The sequence below is a fragment of the Psittacula echo genome, assembly GCF_963264785.1.
Source record: "Psittacula echo genome assembly, chromosome: 4".
Lineage (NCBI taxonomy): Eukaryota > Metazoa > Chordata > Aves > Psittaciformes > Psittacidae > Psittacula > Psittacula echo.
The window spans coordinates 3445229-3466036 of record NC_137738.1 but is presented as its reverse complement, the minus strand read 5'-3'; the positions used below and the strand labels follow the sequence as shown (position 1 = coordinate 3466036).

General features: G+C 42.0%; 1 protein-coding gene across 1 annotated transcript; it reads right to left on the bottom strand.

Moving 5' to 3' along the window:
* Nucleotides 1-4323: 4323 nt before the first annotated feature.
* Nucleotides 4324-20803, bottom strand: SLC4A1AP (solute carrier family 4 member 1 adaptor protein). Its single transcript, XM_080616988.1, has 14 exons — nucleotides 20143-20803; nucleotides 19212-19395; nucleotides 18109-18231; nucleotides 17225-17285; nucleotides 15608-15747; nucleotides 15312-15472; nucleotides 14494-14563; nucleotides 11906-12095; nucleotides 11035-11146; nucleotides 10222-10462; nucleotides 9127-9201; nucleotides 8006-8076; nucleotides 5860-5935; nucleotides 4324-4662 (listed from the first exon to the last, which is right to left on the bottom strand). Exons 1-14 carry the CDS (start codon nucleotides 20671-20673, stop codon nucleotides 4613-4615), a joined length of 2085 nt encoding a protein of 694 aa, XP_080473114.1. The 5' UTR covers nucleotides 20674-20803; the 3' UTR covers nucleotides 4324-4612.
* Between the last annotated feature and the right edge of the window lie 5 nt (nucleotides 20804-20808).

Sequence of the window (20808 nt, the reverse complement as noted above, 5' to 3'; positions counted from 1 at the left end):
GGTCTGTGTGCTTACAGCTGTGCTTTCAACACTGGAAAATAAATCATCTTTCCACCACAGACCCCATCATAACTACCCTAGCATGTAAGAGCAATTAGAATGGTGCTGCCTTGCTGTTATGGAGCAGTCTGGATTGCTGTTTCTTGAAGAGGTGTAATGGGAGTGGGGTGCTTATTTATGGCTGGGGGACAAGGAGATGAATGAGTAAGGTATGAGATTTGACATCAGTGTTCCTCTGGCTTTTTGCAGAGAAATATTATCCCACCCTATCGTGAGCTGACAGCTCTGCCATTGCCCCCCCGAAGGTATCTATAAGGGCAAGTCTCAGGTGCAAACAAAAGAATACTTGGTTCAGGTTCCACTCAAAACATTGAAATACAGATTCAGGTTCAGTTTCTGCTTGGGTAAGGGAGAAAATCATTGTTCAGGCTTGCACAACTCAGGAGCAGGATAAAAGTATGAAGGGGATGTTTTTGGGCTACAGGTAAGGCAAAGGTGAGCTTGAGAATGAAGATGAACAAAGGAAGAAGATCAGCACAACGTAGTTCTGCCCCACGGGGAACCATGAAGCTTGAACAGGGTTCAGCATCCATGAGAAGCAATGGCAGAACAGCCACACAACAGACCCAACTAAGTCTGGTGGGAGAAAAGATGCAAGATCAATTTAGATCAGCCAAACCTATTGTCAAGGGGTGGCTTCAGAAGGTGGCTGCTAGTCCCTGGCTTCTGCATGAAAAGAAAATAATCACTTCTCAAACAGAAAAAAGTGTAAGAAGCCATTGGGTAAATCTCTCCTGTTATGATGAATATCCATCTTTGTCAGAGTCCATGTGGTACATTTAAAACAAAGTACTGCACACACTGCATACTGACCATACGGACAAAGCACTGCACACACTGCATACTGACCATACAGACAAAGTACTGCACACGCTGCTTACTGACCATATGGTCAAGACTTCAGCAAGTAGATCTTTATATACAGGGGTAAGAACACAGTCCCTACAAAAAGGGAGGCTCAATGCCTTTTGCCTCTAGCCTGGGGGAGCTGATGACCATGAGCCTAATCTCAGTCAGACATCCCTTCAGCAGTCACCTGCAGGTGGGTTTGTATCATATGTTATTCTTAGCCTGTATATCTCGTATCTAGGTGCTACAAGAAACTGGATTTGAAAAAGGTACTTAGCATATGCCCAAGACTGCAGTTTCAGCAGACTGAGTCCAGCAAAAGCACAAACTTGAGTTTCAAGTTATTTAACAGGTCAAAGCAGAGAAACAAAGCAATATATTCATGGTTGAAAGTGCGCATACACCTGCATATACATCCATACAGCTGCGCGACCAACAAAACACTTCCCCAGTTTGAAAGCATAATTAAGCAAATCGAGATCATCTGTAGACCTTTCCTTAGGGAACGTTTCTCACATCTTACCTCACATTCACTTTAATAATGAAACTGAGAACTCTTAAGACAGCATTTCATTCTCAGAACGTAAAAACTAAACCTAATCCCCCATCTACTAAACCTCATCTACAGCCATGCTGAGTGTGTATGTATAGTCCTGTGGCCCAGAACAGCAGAATGTGTTGCTACGCAGGTATCAAAATAGATATTGCTTTATGCATAGAACTGCAAAAGAAAATATCTTGCCGCCAGCTGCCCAAATATTAGGTGCTCACAGGCCTTTGGGCATTGATGCTCCATAAATTTAAGAGTATTTATTAGGTGAATACAGAAGTGGAAGTTTCATAGCATATCATAGAGTATGATAATGAGGCAAACACATATTGCAAAGAAAATACCGACTAATCGTGGGTGCTGTGACAGGAAATAGCAGCTTTAAACAATCCCTTCTTGATTGCCAGATGAATGGTCTGTGGGCTGGCTATAGGACACTCGACTTACTAATGACATCTTCCTGTGTTCTGTGGCTTTTTACAGTGCTGTGAACCCAATCTGACAAGTAGGTAACCAAATAGGTGTTATGCTCTTTTGAATGCTTTGAAAGACGTTGTGAATGATCCTTTCCATTCCTGAAAGCAGAGTGTCACAGGTAGCTTTGGTTTTCCTTGGATAAGCAAGAGGAAGCATTCTTCAGGGGATCATATCCACAGACAGAGCTGAGCTTTCTTTCTGTCAGAGGAGACCTAAGGTACGGTGATGTCTGTGCATCAGGAGCTCCATCTGGAGGTTGTTTGCTCTGATCTTTGGTTTTGAATGAAGTGGAGATGCAACAGTGCTGGGTCGAAAGCATCATCCAGGGGCATCTGGAAAACAAACAGCACCCAGAGCAGTGGGAATGGCCATTCCAGAGGCTCAGGGCTAGGCAGTATGTGGAAAAGTGGAGGTTCGTTAGTTTGGATGAGGTATTGAGGCAAGGAGCTCCCAAAGCGCTGTTTGGGGTGAGGGTCAATCTTCTGATGACTTATGCCAGGTGTTCGATCCTGGTGACTTTGCTCAGCTCAACCCCAAGGCTGTCTGCATGCACAGCTCCAAGTAGAGTCTTCCACTGTTAATTGAAGCACTATGGATTCAGAAGCAAGTTTCAGACTGAGTCAGTACATTCAGGGAAAGCTGAGATGCGATCAGACGGTCCATCCAGCTCCTCTTACAGTACAATCTATTGAGAATAGGATACACAGGAGCCTGCAGTCTGTCTTTGTTCTAATGTTACACACAAAAAGTGGTGCTGTATGATCGAGCTAAACCTCACCGGTGATGGTTATCTCTGTTTTGCTGGAGGTCTCGCAGTGCTTACAGTGGCAAGGGGTCTGACCGGTGCAGAACTGTTGAGCAGAGCAAGAGAGCTCCATGAAAGAAGACGATCTGTGCACTGGAGGGTCCTGCTGAGCAGCATCCCCTTGTTTGATGACATGCTGTGTGTTAATATATTCATCATCCTCCTGAGTGGAAAAATAATGCTGGGAATTCTTAAGCCAAGCAACAGTCCTAGATATGCAGAGACCCATTTCATCCTCTGACACAGTGAACATCATTATGGCATTAGGGAGGTCAGGAAAGCTATTTGGGGCACGAAACCTTTGTGAGCTTTGCCATTCATGCTTTAATCACACTCAGAGCTGTCTCTGCTTGCTGCGTGACTAACACTGCCACAAGAAGGTGTCCCAGCTGCAGGCTGCTGTGCGGGTCTGGGGAACCCAGATTGTTTGGCTCTGATTTTGTGTGAAAATGCAAGATCTATGTGGAAAAGCATCTCAAACATCAAGCCTGGAGCAGGTCCCTAATGTCAGCGTGCAGCAGCGCTCCGTGTCCATGATCAGAACTCCATCTGCAGGGCAGGGATCTCTTCTCCATGAGATGGGACACATACAGGAAGCTGGGCGCACAGCTCAAATGATGGTTTTGCCATGGAGTTAGTGCCAGATGCCCTGTGGGATGAAGAAGTGGAGAGGAAAACTGAAGGAGAACGGGCACTTAAGGGCACATGTGGACTTCAGTCAGCTGCGTGATGACACAGAGTTTCAGGGCTACACTTCTGTAACGCCAAAGGCTATGATGGCTGCTCAGTTGTCAGCCAGCTTCTGAAGGAAAAACGTGTGTAATTAATCACCCAGGGTGCCAAAATGCCATGCAATTAGGTTTTGTTTCCATAGACTCTGCATTTTTTATCCATGAAATTAAGCAGTCTCCCCCAAGGGCTGCAAAAGTGATTCCCTCCATTTTTTTACTGCTGCTGAAAATCCCAGTTATGCCCTCCTCCACAATGGGATCATGACAGGATGTACATCATGGTGCTTAAGGAAAAGGGCCCCAACCCTTGACACATAAACTGACCCTCAGGAGAGCTTCGACTTGGCAGTGAGAACAGGGTTACTATTGCCAGCAAGATGTCAGAATTTTGAGGACTTGCACATCATGGAGAAATAAGGTTATGGTGATGGCCCAGTGGATGAGAGTGATGAAAAGGTGAAGGTTTGTCACTCTGTGTATCTCTTTCTGCCTAAAATGGCAGCCCCTGCCTGCACACACACACATGCTGGTTTCTGGCTATCAGTGAAAGAAAGATAATTGACAAATAACACATGTACCTGGCCAAAAAGTTATGAGTTATGTGGCTGTGAGCAACAGAAAACCATCTCTGGGATGGCTAAGGGATCCTCGATGGAATGATAACAATTTTCTTCCCAAAATACCTCTTTTTCCATAGGAAAAAACAAAAGCAAACCCAAAGCCTCAAGTTTTAGGTTGTGTCTACCATCACAACAGCAGCCAAAGCAGCATACCAGTAGTGTTTCTCATTTTAATTGCATAAAACCAACATGAATAAATTTGATCAAGCCTTTAAGTATACAGAGGTGTATTTTTTTTGCATATTTTTATTTACAAAAGGAAAACTGAGCCCACAATTTGAAGCCAAATAAAAAGGATGAGGCAGAAGAATGTGTGGGCTTTTACTTTTAAAAAAGCATTTAAAAGACAAAAAGAGGACACACCAGGAGAGCCAACAGCAGCCAGAGCGGCTGTTAATGCCCTTGAATCTGGAACAGCTTCTGAAAAGCCAAGTCTTTTATCCCTCACTTAACACATAGTGAAAGAGTCCAACACAGAGCCATCCTTCAAGCCTCAGCCGTACTTCAGGGTACTTGATGCTCAGTAGCCGTATTTTTCATTGAGATGAGTCTTGCCATCACCACTTTGACCTAATGGGCAAAGAGGAAAAGCTGAATTAATTTTCCCCCTCTTATCCAAGATAAATGCGTACCCAAGTATGAAACAGTCTCCAGGCAGCAGCAGTCAGATAACCACAAAGAGGATAAAAAGTCAGACTGGATGTTACAACTGAAATCGTCTTTTGATTTATACGCATCATTCCTCTTAATTTTACTAATCGTGTCAAGATTACATCATATATTCCTGTGGTGTTTTCGTTTTGTTTTTTTCCCGTATCCTCATTATTCCATCTTCGAAAACGGGTCTCATTATTAGCAGGCAGAGACAGAGAAATGAGATTCCTCTTATGGACACAGCTCGCCTGGCTATCCCAGATCAGACCTCCACATTACTGAATCGGGTGTTTTGTCCCAGTGGATTCATATGCCAGGGCAGAGCAGAGCAGTCTTTTCACTAAAGGATGATTCACCAGATTATAGTTTTCTTCAGTGAAACTGGTTCTCATTTTTCTTACTCCTTTTGGAGCCGATCTATATTATAAGCCTGCAACAGCCTCATAAAAATTATAGTCAGGAATCTACCAAATGAAGGCTGAGCTTTGAACATGCTGTGAAAACCCCAATGCATGAAAATGAACCTTCCATTTTGGAGAAACTGAAAAAAAAATACATATACTGCTTAAGAATAACCTCATTTGGCTCAAAACACTCTGGAACTAAAGTAAAAGAATTTGTTCAACTTTATAGTCAGTGCCTTCACCAAAGGGTTACCAAGAATTCTCGCCAAAACACATGGCCCAAAGTCTGTATTCCAATGATTTCTGAAAGCATGTGCAAAGAAGATTATCAGATTTCACAGACTTCTATGAAAACTGAGAATACTGACATAGCTGCAGACCATCTGTAGTGAAGGTCTGAGCTTCTCTTTCAACTAGACCATTGTATTACTCTGTGTGACTGGAGTTAGCTCTCTCGGGTGTTACAAAACTCAGAAACAAACCTCAGGTGTATCTGTCCATTGAGATGAAGCTACTACAGGTACTGTCTATATTTCACTGCAAGACTTGCATATACAGCAGATATGTGGCATAAAGTGCCAGAAAACATCAGGTTCTGGGTAAGTATTCCCGAGTTACCTCTTTCTCCAGAAGTTACAAGAACACCTGGACTACTTATTAGGTAGATTCTTGAGCTATAAGACTAAAAGGGTAAGGAAATGGTTGATACCTGCAGGAGGAACCCATATGCAGTAGTCTGGGTCATCATCTGGGTACTGGGAGGAAAAAAATGGTGGTTGTTTTACCTGCAAAAGCAAAAAAGATTTAAGGTGCTGCACCCGTACAGCAATGTGTCCCAGCCACTAAACCTGTCATTAATTCAGAGACAAATACTGAAAGGTGAGGGCTTTTTCTACTAGAGTCAGGGATGAAAGCTATAATACACAGGGAAGAAGAAACATCAAGCCCTAAACCAGATCCAGAGTCACAGAGTAATAGAAATACTGGTTAGCTGAGACCTCTGGAGGTCATTGTGTCCAATCTCCCCCTCAGAACAGAACCACTGCCAACTGTTCATTTTGGGACAGTTTAATCTTATCATCCTAATGTTTGGTAGTGTCATTCAACACGGAATTTCTTTAGGCAGGGGAAAAGACTTAGAACAGTACTTTCAAGAAGTGCTTTACTGACTTCAATGCACAACCCCACTGAAAACTTTGGGTTTAAGGTGACTTTGAAACTGGAGCATAAGAAAGTTCAGCTATTATATAAGGATAACTTAGTTTTTAATAAAAAGAAAACCCCCCTTTTTTTTTTCCTAGGTCTCACTGGCACCACCAAAATGTTTAAAACAAACCAAACCAGGTCATTTGCAATGCAAATGTTAACACAGCAATGTCTTTTTGTCCCTAGATTTTCAGGTTTTGCCAAATCAGCATCATTTTCTCAACAACTGCAGGCAGCTATCAAAACAATTCGTACAACTGTAGAGTGCAAGACTCAAGAGCTCAAAATGTAGCCAAGTTACTCAGCACTGATTTGTAGTAGTCTGTAGTATCATGACAAAGCCTGAAGTTATGCAACTGAAGCAATTTTTCATTACCTCAAAAACTCTCCTTCACCAAACTTACCTCTAAAACAGTTCTTTTGGAAGACTAATGTTTTCCAAAACATTAGACGCAGAGTTTTTAAACATGGCTTGGAAATAGTCATTTTAAGATTATTTTTCCAGTTTTACATGATTCAAAGAACCAGAGACAGCATGTGGAAACAGTGATTTGTGACGGGACATTTGGAGAATGCTCAGTGCTAGAGTGAACTCTCTGTTGATGAGAGGTGCTGACTTGACCACCTCAGCATGAGACATTGCCTTGTTCTTCCATAGTCATAGAAATGATATAACTTGGGCTTTAACAGTATACATTTACTCTTGCCTTCTTTATCGACATGCTTTATAGGCCAGCGAAAAAGGACAATTCCAAAGGCTGTGCCTACCCAATCCTTGGATCCTTTGCCAGGATTAACAAGGCAGCAGTTAGTACACACAGGCTGCAGGGACTTAAGTTTCTTTAAGTAAGTGGTGCAGGGCTAAAATTAGGTGCCCACCACAAACGAATTGTCGTAATTCATGGCCCACCAAGTACAGTAATCTTCTTTGATGGCAGTCAGCAGAAGGGTGGCATGCACTCTAAAGGGAATAACCTCACAATAATCATTAGGCTAAGAGCATGCTGTCAGAGAAGTTCCTTCCCAGCTCCAGGAAGGCAACAATTGCCTGTGTCCCAAAATGTGCAAGCCTCATACACTTTACATTTTAATACAAGTCTCATGCACAGGAGAAATGTTACCTGGTACATCCACTCAAATCTAGTAATAATTTGGCTGCAAAATTCAATAATCTTAGATTCATCTCTTCACATCTTACAGAAAAAAAGAGGTTTAATAATAGCAATATAGACTAGCTACAACTTTAGTACAGCATGGTCTGTGCCAGCCAAGACATGCTTCCCAAGCTACACTCCAAGGAAAGTTTTGCAATGCCATTCCAAAGGCCAGAGAGCACCTGTGTTATACAATACTTGTGATACAGGAGAAGCAGCAATCAACAGAAGCTAACTGCCAAGTGAAAAGGTGAAAATACATAAATCTGTGACTGAATTGACAGCCTCTATCATGTTAAAAATACCATGCTTTACCTTCTCCAAAATCTGTGCCCAGTGGCACTGTGTGGTTCTACATTTGGGTTTTCATCAGCAGAAAAGCACTATTGCCACTAAGTTATACTCAATCAAACTGCTACTATTTCACTATAAAAGAGCCTACTAAATGATTTCCTGAAACTCCTAAACTGCAGGAGTCATGGTGTTGTAACTCACCTTGCTTGAGCTGTTGGTTTTCTTAACTTTCTCAGATGCCTCTTCAGGTTCCTTACGTACTGCCTCAGATGCTGGGAAGAAAGATTTGGTTTACAACACATCATAAATGACAAACAGTATCAGAAATAAGCTTGTAGGAAGCTTACATAAAAATTGGTACAAAAGGAAATCCAAGACAGCTCACTGCAAGAAAATGCTTCAGACTGCTGAACATCCTTTCGGTTTTTACAGGTTTATTAATATATGCTTAATACACTGTCAGTCACCTATCTGAATGCAGTTTAATAAGGTCCTCTATTTGGTATTCTATAACACACTTTAGTTAATGGCAGATGTTTCCTTTCTAAAGGTACTCTCTGTGTGTAATCACTGCAGGGACTGATTTAGAAGAAAACAGTACAAAATGCACAGGATCAACATACATTTTTAAAAATATCAACCAACCAAAAAATAACCCCAAAACTTGTGAGTGGAATACAGAAGACATAGAAGCACGCCTTGTTCTTCTGCCACTTGAGCTGTGAAATACTGAGACTCTTGTGGCGTAAAGTCTATGGATGAGACGATGAGGACAGGATAACATTCTGAAGAGTGTGAGTTATGAAAAAATAGAATATTCATATAGATCTCCTCTATGTTCAGTACACCAGTTTTCGTTTTGGGGATCTTTCTTGTGTGCGTGTACATACAGACTGGTCACCTAGGTCATTAACAGATCATTAGCTAACGTTATGGAAGATTTGTCACTTTATAAAAGTTAGTTCTGTCCTTCCTAGTGTTTAGAGCTACTGCAACAGAGTAGGGCAGGGGGTGGGGAGCATTATGTTTAAGGTCCTAAATTAATTTTTCTTCTCATACTTCTATTTTTCTTTTAAACAAAGGATCTCAAATGAGTTAATGACTAGGAAAAGCACAGAGAACTGAAACACGGTTGAAATGACCTGTCTTCACCATACACTTACCACTTCACAAGCAAAACACAATCCTTTGTTTTAGTTCTAGATTTTTCAGGCTCTAGATTAAGCTTAGTTTCCTTCTACTGACAGAAGACAGTTAGGTCCTTTAGACAGTTTCTAAACTAACACGCTGCTGTACAACAGAGCCTAAACTCTATTACTCACCTTGAGATTTCTCTTCTGAGGGTCCCATCTGAGATTCTTTCCTTAGTACCTTTGGCTCAGGCTGAAAAGGAACCCCTGTAAAAGAAAAAAGAAAGAGCCAGATGAGCACTCTGCAGTAACTCTGCTGAGCAGAGCACTAACATCCCTGAGACAAAGTACAAAAGGGAACTCTTGGCTGCATTTGTCACAGGAATAACTGCTCTTGAAAGTTCTCCAAATTACTTCTTGTACAAAGTCCATGGTACATCAGCAGGACTCACTGTCGTGGTGTAAGCCCAGCCAGTAACCCAGCAACATGCAGCCACTCACTCTCCCCTTTTCTCTCCTCTACAGGCACGATGGGGAGGAGAATCAAAAAGAGTGTAAACCCCACGGGTTGAGATAAGAACAGGCCAATAACTGAAGTATAATACAGAACTACTACTACTAATAATGATAAGGGAAATAACAAGGGGAGAGAATACAATTGCTCACCACTCACCAACCAATACCCAGCCCGACCTGGGCAGTGATCTGCCCTTCTAGGTAACTCCCCCCAGTTATATACTGGGAGGACACATATACTGGGCATGACATGCTGTGGTATGGAACACCCCTTTGGCTAGTTTGAGTCAGCTGTCCTGTCTCTGCTCCTTCCCAGCTTCTTGTGCCCATCCTCACTGGCAGAGGATTGGAAACTGAAAAGTCTTTGATCAGAGTTAAGTGCTACTTAGCAACAACTAAAACATTGGTGTGTTATCAGCATTGTTCTCAGACCAAAGCCGAAACTCAGCACTGCACCAGCTACCAAGACGGAGAAAAGTAACTGTTACAGCTGAACCCAGGACATTGATCAAACTTTTGACTTTTGAGTGCAGGAGATTTCTTTTATTTCACCAAAAGCATGGAGAGCTGACTGCCACGGGGAGTTTCAACTGGAACCATGTTAAACTCAGCTGTTGACACACAGACTCTGGACTCATAGGAAAAATCTATGGAAAAGAAATCTGCTGGAGAACCTGTGACTCAGACACTAGGAGATTTACAGAGCTCTGAAAAATTCAGCAGCAACAGTCTCAGCTTCATTACTGGAAAAGAACAAAACCAATGATTTACCATCCTGAAGGGATTCTAGATCCTTGTTATTGCAAGAAGCACCATCAGGAGCATTAGTTTCTTTTCCTGTTTCTTCTGCTGCTGTAATTTTCATTTCCACGTTTGATGCTCTGCTGTTTATTGTATCTATTTCTTGCTTCTCCTCCATTTCTTCCTCTTCCTCCTCTTCCTCCTCCTCTGGTCCATCATCTTTTGTTTTTAACAAGCTTTCCGGGACTTCTGGACGCCTAACAGGCAATTTCTGTGGGAGAAAGAGCTGTGCTTCAGTGCTCCGATAAATGGAGGTAGATGCCACAGACAGTCATTACAGGAGAAAGCACACACATTACTGTCAGAGACAGCAGGTAAGGAAACACTCTCAGGATGAAGAACAGTTAGGTTTTAAAGAACAGTTATTAGTAGAGATGGAAGATGAAAAAATATGTCCAGTTCATAGACAAGGAGTGCAATCTTTTCATAAGAGGGCACTGGAAACAGAATCAATCTTGCAAATGCTCTTTGCCATAAGACCAAGAAAAACTGCTGAGGTATAGCAGTGGTTCAGCCTGATGTCCCCAGGCTGCCTCTACTCAATTCAGTGCATTTCGACCACAGCTGTGCCTAGGAGACTGGCTGTACAAGGACAAAGAATGGCAACTGCTGGCAGTTAACATCCAACAGCCACTGCTTGCTGCCCTGTGCACCTTCCACTGCCACAGGCCTGCACCTCCATGCTGTTCCTTGCATGTGAGAAGACACAGTTGCCACCTACAGTCTCCATAGCCTGAGAACCAGAGAAACAGCCTCTGACTTGCTCTTATGAGTCAAACTTACCCCTAGGCTTCCAGTTTTCAGCTTGAATTTGCTCCCCCCTTTCATTGCACCAAAGAGAGGCAAGGTAATCTTTTTAGGCTTGTTCTCTGCTTCCAGGCTGTAACTCCCACTCCTAACAAAAAACAGATACAGAGGAAAAGAGTGCACATAGTATCAACCCAGTCTTACATTTACAAATGCAAAACAATCTGCAAATTAGAAGTAGATATATAAAAACCCCTTTATTTCTCTCTCACTTACAGCATCCAAGGAACAGGAAGCAAAAATTAAATAAGGAGAAAAAAACCTGTATCAGACTCCCTCAAATTCAACTGCACACACCTACATATGTATATAATATACATGCATATATAAAAACACACTTGGGAGGATAAACCTCAATTTAAGCAAACTAATTAAGCCTGTAATTAAGCTGCCACTAGCAAATAATGAACCCAGCACACACCTTCTTGAATTGCAGCAGTTCCATGAGGCAGTACTTGTGAAGAGCCACTACACTTGACTTCCAGGTACCTTTCATGGAATTAAAGTGGTTTTCAACTTGTACATAATACCTGTAAAATTCCTCTGCTCCTTTTAGATGCAGGTTGGGAAAAAAACCATGAAAGCTGACACCACGATTTCAATCCCCTCCTATTCTCATCCTCCCGGTGTGGGCTTAGCTTACTCCAGTGTTGTGGTGCATCTGCCTCAATCACAGATGCTGCAACTCCCAAAAGGCACAGCGTCTCTTTGAAGAGGTAGGTTGACCAGGTAGGTTGGAAGGCTGTCCTGCCTTTGTGTTTGGAAAGCTATTTACTGGGTTTACACAACTGCACATGGATAACAACAATGGTAAAAGCAATTGTTTTACACTTTAGCCAAGACTTACTGGGGCTTCAGCTCAGGCAGTTCTGCAGGCTTGACAAGCTTTATTAGCCCTTTCAGCCTCTGTTGCTCTTTCTTCAGTTCAAAGGACCTCAAGTGAAGCTTCTTTCGTGCCACACTGTCTAAGGTAGATCCTGATTTTATTTCGGTCATGAATTCATCCAAGGAATCTTGAGGTGCTCGCTGGGACTGGACTAGGCAAGATAAAGGGCAGATATGCATTGTTAGGAGTGGGGAGACAACAGCTGTACTCAAGTCCTACCTTTAGAGAATACCGTATATAGGAAAAACTATCCTCTCTGCAAGTTTCTGTTGAATGGTGAAATAATAGAGGTTATTAGCCCTGGGAAGATGAAAGCATTTCTCCTAACAAAAGCCTCACGGTAAACTTTCATCCACTTACATTACAAAGCCTCTCTTAAAATTGAATGTTTCTCTATGAGTGTCTTTATTCTAAGTTATTAATCTCACTGCAAGATCTGCTGTCCTTAAGAAAGTGGCTTATGGGTTCTTTTTGTAGTCACAGACTAAAATAAACACAGCTACAAAGAATGCCACACCACTGCATGGGGAATCCCACTTTCCTGGAATGTTTATGTAATAACATTTGCAAAGCTGAGAATGAATCAACACATGATGCTGCCTCCCAACCCTGCACGACAGAGCGCATACAAGAATAGTTTCATATGTTAGGCCAATCACACAGGATTTACCTCTGTTTTGACTGGATTTTCTAATAAGAAAACACTGCTTTGTACTTGGAAAAGAATAGTGACAGTCTTTCTACTCCACTTGATTTCAAATACTAACATTTCTGTCCATATTTGTGCAGTTAAAACTCAAGAGAAAAAACTAAAGCTCTAATGATGAAGAAAAATGATTGCAGAATTCTAACACATGGATTTCAAATAACCAAACAAAATACCCACAGAAAAACTCCTTCCTTGGGCTTGAACAAGTATTTATACAGTGTTCAAATACAACTTGAATGGAAACTACGACAACTGTTGCTGCTAGAATTTGAATGAGCCTTTTGACAGGCAGCCTCTTTCTGCCCTTTAATGTTATATGAAAAGTGGCAAATCTGATATTTGCTGCATTACAAGCATTTATGTATATATACACAAACATAATTTTGCAAACAATAAGTTATTTTCAGTTCAGCTTGAGCTAATTAAGTAGCACTTTGTATTTAAACCAGCACATGTTAAATTTCAATAAAATAGCATGGTTTTGTTAAAAGTACACATTCAAGCAATTTTACATGACAAATATTTACAGAAAAGTCTAATAAGACTTATGTTTACAAATGGACTCAATTGGAATTCTGATCTAGAACAAAACACAGTTTATAATTTGCAAGTATATTAAAGCCATAACAGCAACTGTTTAAATATATATAGAATTAAGAGGCTTCAAAAAACAAGGAACTGTTACAGCATCCACCTCCACACAATTCTAAATGACAAAACTCGGCATAAAGGAAACTCAGAAATACTCTTCCTTGCAACTATTTATATGAACCAAGACAAAAAACATCAATGAAAACTTACTGTTAACAGCCTGAAGCTCCTAGCAGGCAGGAGTTGAGCAGAATGATCATTTAATTTAAACACCAAGTTTCAAAGATATGGCTTAGTGTCTAGTCAGGTAATTCAGAACAACTGAAGGTGCAGTTTGCTTCTTTATCTGCAGAGCCATGTAAGTGCTTCAATCAGGGAGTGATCTTCAGCGAGTCAGATCACCCCTTCTTGCAAATACAATTCTCTGCTTGATTCCACCAACAGTGCCTAAGATCACGTAATTCAACTTAGATGTTTACTGTTAGCATTCAGGGTCTGTTGCAGCTGTTTTCTACACTATTGAAGTAAAATTTGATGTTGCTGGGAGGTGAATCAACCATGGTTATTATACTTTATATTTCAGTGAATAAAGTCATAGGGCTATTTACTGCACCATCAACTTATTGATAATTTTCTTCCGAATGGGTAACCAAAGATGAGACTGAAGAGTTCTATGTATCTGATTTTCATTCAGCTGCATCAGTGAATGAGAGATACAAAGTCAGTCCATCAGTAATTAGTTCTGAAAAACTCTGTTTTGACTCCACATTTTTCTTCTCTCACCTTTCCTTTTTAAGATGCATTTACAATGACAGAAGTGAAATAAAATACACTGACTTTTCTGCCAGTTGCTTAGTCTTCCCTTATAAACAGTTTTGGAAGTCACGAGAAAAAGTGTTCCTCAAATTGGGTCAGTTTCACTAACATGGGCAGATAACCAGTAATAATGTTTGCCCTCTTAAGCTCCATGAACTTGTACACTCACTTCAACTTAACTTAGATGTTGCTTGCTTTGGAAAAGGCTGCATTTATTAGCGTGTGACTATATACACAGAGTACATAAACTATTGGCTGGAGAGTATTAAATATCCTTATTAAGCTAACTCAGTGACCTGCAAATCTCCCTACCCCTTTGTGAAAAGTGGACATTAAAAAAAAGGCCCTTAAGACATAAATCCATAAAATACATTTTTATCTCCTTATTGCTCTTTATGAAAAGCACTATGATCAAATAAACTTCATGCCTTACCTCTCCCTGAAGCCTTCAGTTTCTCTGTTATCTCAGAAAGCTCATTTTCAACTTCATTTAGCTTTTTAACCTAGAAAAGAAGATGCATAGAAGATCTTCATATCTTCTTAAAATCCCCTTTTAAGAGTTGTTCAAATATCCTACCAAATTACCTCCATTTAATCTACTTCTGATCTTCAACCAGAGTTTCTGGGCTGAAAAAATTATAGTTTAGATTGTTCCTGAATAACTATCAATCTCTTCACATACTGTTCAAATAATTTTCTGTCTGAAACACAAAAATATGGTAATGCTTCTGCAGCAATGTTACAGCACCAATGTGATCCTCCAATCCTTCCTATCCCTGCTCCCCCACACCCTATTGGCTGTGTATGGCTTTTAGTTGTCATATGCCTGTCAGTCCAGGATGCTTATTCTTTGAAGCAGAATGAGATTCTTCTTTACGATGTGCCCTGTGTGCCTGAAAGGTTGCAATTATTTTCTGATGCTTTAAAACTATTATAAAAATATCCTGCTCTTGTATTTCATTCACCCACTGCCATGATTCATCAAGAAGTCCATACTACACAGGCAAAAGCAAAGTAGTATGCTACCTCTTCAATAAAGCAAATCAGTACTTTAAGATATCCATAGATATTGTCCACAAGTAAAAAAAAAACCCACTATTTTATAGCAACTTGGCCAAATGAGAGTGAAAGGTCTGAAATGCTATAAGAGTTCAAGTTTTGAAAGAAAGATCAGGAAATAGGTTTGATTTTCCTTCTTAGTAATAGTATGTGCATGAGAGAATAAGCTTGGCATATCATAACAATTCTTACCAGGGAGTCATAAGTCTCTGGTTTTTCTTCTATTTTACCAGCTTTTTTCATTCTGTTCAGCCGTTTCTTTTCCACAGCACCAGTTCGATCAAGGAAGGTGTCATCATCACTGTCATAAAAATCCTCATCTTCCCAGTTCTTTGATTTCCTTTTTCGGGATACTGGGAAAGGTAAGGGAGAAGGCAAGAAGCCAATGATTCGCATTCCACTGAGCAATAAAACAAATTCAAGATAGCAGTCACAAATCCCTAATTTATGGCTTTTAGAACAATCACAGCATTTGACTCATTACTCACCTGCTTCTTGCCTTAGTACTCCCCGAGCATCGAGTAGCCTGCAAGCTTCCAGGGCACACTGTATCATTGCTTCCTTCTTCTTTCCTGAATGGAGAATCTCTGCCACCAGCTGCTTCCCTGATGCATCATCCACAGGCAACCTGTTCAGTTTGAGAGATCAGAGAACAGCTCAGATACAAACATATGTTATTTCTCATATTGACATTGCTCTTTCCATTTTAATCTGGTCTTTTTTGGTGGGCTAAGTACTTTTCACTTTTTACTTCCTTTAGTACCAATCAAAACACAAAACACCTTAAAGCATACAAATACATTTTTATTTCACTAGTCCAAACAATAATTCTTCCTATATTCATTCCACCGGGAATATAAGAAGTTAAAAAGTTAAATGTCAATCTCTGAATCATTTTAAGCACCAGTACCTTGCATCCATGCAACACCATTAACAAATATTTTCCAGTCACTGTAACGTTGTTCCTATCCATTTTGAGACCTACCTTGTTGACTTAATTTTCATCTCACCTTCTTCTGATAACAAAGTTACATTAGTGGCCTCTCACAGGAACCCGTCAAAAACTGCCTTACAGAATCATAGAATAGATAGGGTTGGAAAGGACCTTAAGATCATCCAGTTCTAACCTCCCTGCCATGGGCAGGGATGCCTCACACTAGAGCATGTCGCCCAAGGCTCTGTCTAACCTGGCCTTGAGCACCGCCAAGGATGGAGCATTCACAACTTCCCTGGGCAACCCATTCCAGTGCCTCACCACCCTAACACTAAAGAATTTCCTCCTTATATCTAACCTGAACTTTCCAAGTTTAAGTTTGAACCCGTTACCCCTTGTTCTACCACTACAGTCCCTAATGAAGAGTCCTTCCCCAGCATCCTTACAGGCCTCCTTCAGATGGGGAGGTTGCTATGAGGTCTCCACGCAGCCTTCTCTTCTCCAGGCTGAACAGCCCCAACTTTCTCAGCCTGTCTTCATACAGGAGGTACTCCAGGCCCCTGATCATCCTCATGGCCCTCCTCTGGACTTGTTCCATGTCCTTTTTATGTTGAGGACACCAGAACTGCACACAATGCTCCAAGTGAGGTCTCACGAGAGCAGAGCAGAGGGGCAGGATCACCTCCTTCGACCTGCTGGTCACACTCCTTTTAATGCAGCCCAGGATACTGCTGGCCTTCTGGGCTGCAAGCGCACACGGCTGGCTCATGTTCAGTTTCTCATCAACCATAAAGTAACTGAAATTGGGTACACAGTAGAATGAAAGATTTTTTTTTCTCTCTCTCTCTCCTCCATTATGAATTGAAAGATAATTGTTTCCTAGTTTCTTCTTTAATATTTCAATTTCACATATTTCTAAAAACAAGGGGAACTGAAAGCACCTGGACTCTTGCTTTCCCAGTGTTCATCTCTAAGGAAAACCAAATGCTGCCAGACCAGAAAGGAGCGCAGACACTAAAACTAGGCACTGATCCTTGAACTTCTGTCTCAGTATCTAATTCCAGCTGACTTCTTCGCCAAGTGTGACAAGACAAATAATTCCTTCAGGTTTTGTTTGTGAATTCAATGAAGTGAGCTTCTATGCAGAGAAAGTGAATGGAGGTGTACATACTTGATCCTGCACAGCCAGCTATTGTGCCCACGATCATCATATTCATATTCTAATTCTTCTCCTAGAGAGAAAAAGAAAGTTGATGTAGTAACCAAAATCGAAATAAACAAGAATAATCATTACAGCAGAGAAGAATGTCATGGTTAAAAAAAACCAGATAAGCTGCCCTTGTTATAAGATTGAATTTGCCATGGGATCTTCTGTTGGTACTATGCTCATTTGGTTGTTTTTCACAGTGTAGTTCAAAGAAAAACAATCTTGTCTCTATATGTATTAAAGTAAATGACATTGAAGTAATGACATTTTTCAGTCTGAATTCACAGATACTTTGAAGATTAATTTTTCACTTTAGCAAATAAGTGAGTCATCTGTAAGTTTCACTAGCAACCATCAGTAGTTCAGAGCAATTCATTATTGCCTTTTGTCTTGTTAGACTTTCCAAGTCTATCTCGCAATCATAGCCATTGCCAAAAAGAACAGACAAGAATTTGATGGGTATGATTTTTTCAGCATAGCTTCAAAGCATGGTTGTGGTTTGAGCGTTGCTCCAAAGGAATACAACTCTCACTACAATTCCCAGTTTAGGAATTAGTAACTAAGTAAGTCTCAGATATACAATGGTGATCTAAGTTTTAATTAATTAAACTAATTAAATTACATTAACCAAATCAAACAAAATAACAAAAAAATACCCCAAACCACCAACCAAAACACAAAACCACACAAAACCCCCAAATCACCACCAACCCCCACTCAAAATTTGATCACAAGATAACAGAAAAGTTTAGCTTCTACACCTTACTTCCCAAAGGCAAACATGAGCACAAACGTCACACTTTGGTAAATAGGAAATTTACTTCAAACTTAGAAAAATAGTACAGTACCTTCTCTGTCAAAAAAGCCCTGTAAGGCCTTCCTAGGATCTTTCATGTAAAAGGCATCTTGCACATCCTGAAAATCAATAGCAATAGGGTTTTCTTCAACCTCATCCTCCTCAGCATCCTCCCCTACAAGACATACAAAGTGCAAAAATATGGTGAAACGTTAGAAAGAGATCTCCAATATATTTCAACTTTTCTTAGTTTGAAAGAAGTAGCAGCTATGTAATTCTAAGATTATTTCCCTTAACTTGAATATCATTTCTGCATCCAATCAAAAATACCACCCTTCTTCATTTTTACTATTACTTATTCTATCATAAGATGCAGTTTTGCAGATGAACATCACTGCAGTGTCAGCACATTAAAGGATTATGTGCTTATATATTTCCATTCAAAAAACCAAATCCTTATGGCATGAACAGCTCATTAATTACAATTTATCTAGCTTTTAAGATGTGGACTTCTTTAAATTTAAAGACACCTATACTGCATAGAAGCCTCAAGCAATTAAATTTCACCTCTTGGGCAGAAGTGTGGACACCATCACAGGCACAAACCTAGACTCTCGCCTTCATGGTCTTTTATAGAATTCATAGAACAGTTAGGGTTGGAAAGGACTTTAAGATCATCCAGTTCCAACCCCCTGCCATGGGCAGGGATGCCTCACACTAGAGCATGTCGCCCAAGGCTCTGTCCAACTTGGCCTTGAGCACCACCAAGGATGGAGCATTCACAACTTCCCTGGGCAACCCATTCCAGTGCCTCACCACCTTTACAGTAAAGAACTTTTTCCTTATATCCCATCTAAACTTCCCCTGTTTAAGTTTTAACCTGTTACCTCTTGTCCTGTCCCTACAGTCCCTATAGGCATAGGCAAATTCCTCCCCACATTTAAAAGAGCTCTGGCATACTTCTCACCAAATATAAGCTTGCCTTGTCACAGCACTCTTCTTTTTAAAAGGATTTAAAAGGATTACTGTGTACCCAAGAACTTCCACTGAATTTGGACACTTGGCAAAAAGCTGGAATTTCAACTCTGGTATTCCCTGAAAACTGGCTTAAAGACCTTCCAAGATGTATCAGCTGATTTACACATCATCACTCACCCATTCCCCATGAGCAGCTCATATCACTGTTCTGACTCCTCTCATTTTTCTCCTCTTTTTCATCTTCTTCATCAGAGTCCTCTCCCAACATTGTCTTTTCTAACTTTGCTTGCTGCTGCTTGCGAAGTGCCTTCAGTTGAGTCACAGTTAGTTCTGACTCAGACTCCTGGTCCTCCTTGGGTCCCTAAGGCACAAACAGTAACTTAGCAGAAATGTTTTTTAAAAGAAAAATAAAGAAGTATTTTCAACACAGATGCAATTTCCATACAATAACATAAATAAATCACCATAGTGCTCTTCAAAAAGTGGAATTATTAGACCACTTGTTACAGCTTGCATTACCAAACATATCAGTCTTAATGTCTTTTCCAAAATGGAGAAAAAAAGAAATGAGTGTTATTGGGTACCTGCTGTCAGACCAATCTCACATATAACTGTATTCTAAGGACAGAAGGTAAAAATGTCCCTCAATACCACATGGAAGAATGTGAGTACCGAGCAGTCTTTGATGTACGTGGAGGGCACACCAAGTGCCATCTGAATTTCTTGTTCACACAGAAATCTCAGTGTTTCATTTTCCTAACGCATTATCCTGTCGGAGAGAAATGCCTTCTGCACTCACTGCAAGCCAGCAGAAGCTGCCAGCCCTGTTCTCATGCGGAGCCGCCCAGAGTGATGCTGCAATGCCCTGCTCTGTCCTTCAGCCCCAAACCTCACAGCAGAGCTCGGAGCAGATACAGCTGACTACTTTTCCCAGTACCAGCACCATAGCAGCGTTCGGCTGTTTTCAAAGCACCCAAACCGCCTCACACCGCAGAAGTGGCTTTCCCACCCAAGGAGATGAAGATGGAACCAAGTAAACCCCTGAGCTCGATCCGGGGAAGCTTCTACCTCCCGAGTCACCCGACACACGCCCCGGGCCCCGACTCACCTGCAGGAAGAAGAGGCGGGAGCTGCCGCCGAAGCGCAGCCCGTGGCCCACCCGCACCCGGCAGTAGGTGCGGGGCGGCACCCGCGTCTTGTTGAGGAAGGTGCCGTGGGTGCTGCCCAGGTCGTACACATAGAACCCAGCGGCATCGTCGGCGTTGGGGTCATCGGGGGCGCAGCCAGCGCCGCGGTACTGCAGCACGGCGTGGTGCCGCGACACCGAAGGGTGCTCCAGCGCCAGGGCGCAGCCGGGCAGCCGCCCCACCAGGAACCAGCTGCCGCCCTCCAGCCGCACCGAGCCCAGCACCACGCCGCCCTTCAGCACCTCCAACCCGTAGCCGGCTCCGTCCGGCGGGCGGCTGCCCCATGGCGGCTCCTCGTAGCGCGGCGCGGCGGCAGGGCGGGGGGGCAGCGGGCTAGGCCCCGGGTCCCCACCCTCCGCGGCGCGGGGTGCGGCGGGCAGCGGGCAGCTCGGCCGCTTGAACGAGGTGGGCTCGCCGGCCGTCTCCGGCTCCAGCTCCATGGCCTCCGCCATCTTCCCGGGTCCGTTCCTAAATAGAGTCGCCCGGAAACGAGCACCGCTGCGGTTGCAGTGCCGGGGGTAGTGAGTGGCTCCAGGGTATCGCACCACTGCCCCAGCTGCGGCTCAGGGTAGCGTGAAAGAGTGAGA

Excerpts from the sequence above, each read along its gene's own strand:
- SLC4A1AP (XM_080616988.1), bottom strand. The coding sequence starts at position 20,673 with ATGGCGGAGGCCATGGAGCTGGAGCCGGAGACGGCCGGCGAGCCCACC. Across the intron at positions 17,286-18,108 it reads GGGCTTTTTTGACAGAGAAG|GAGAAGAATTAGAATATGAA; the intron begins GTACTGTACTAT and ends TTTTCTCTCTAG. Across the intron at positions 12,096-14,493 it reads ACTGAAGGCTTCAGGGAGAG|TCCAGTCCCAGCGAGCACCT; the intron begins GTAAGGCATGAA and ends TATCTTGCCTAG.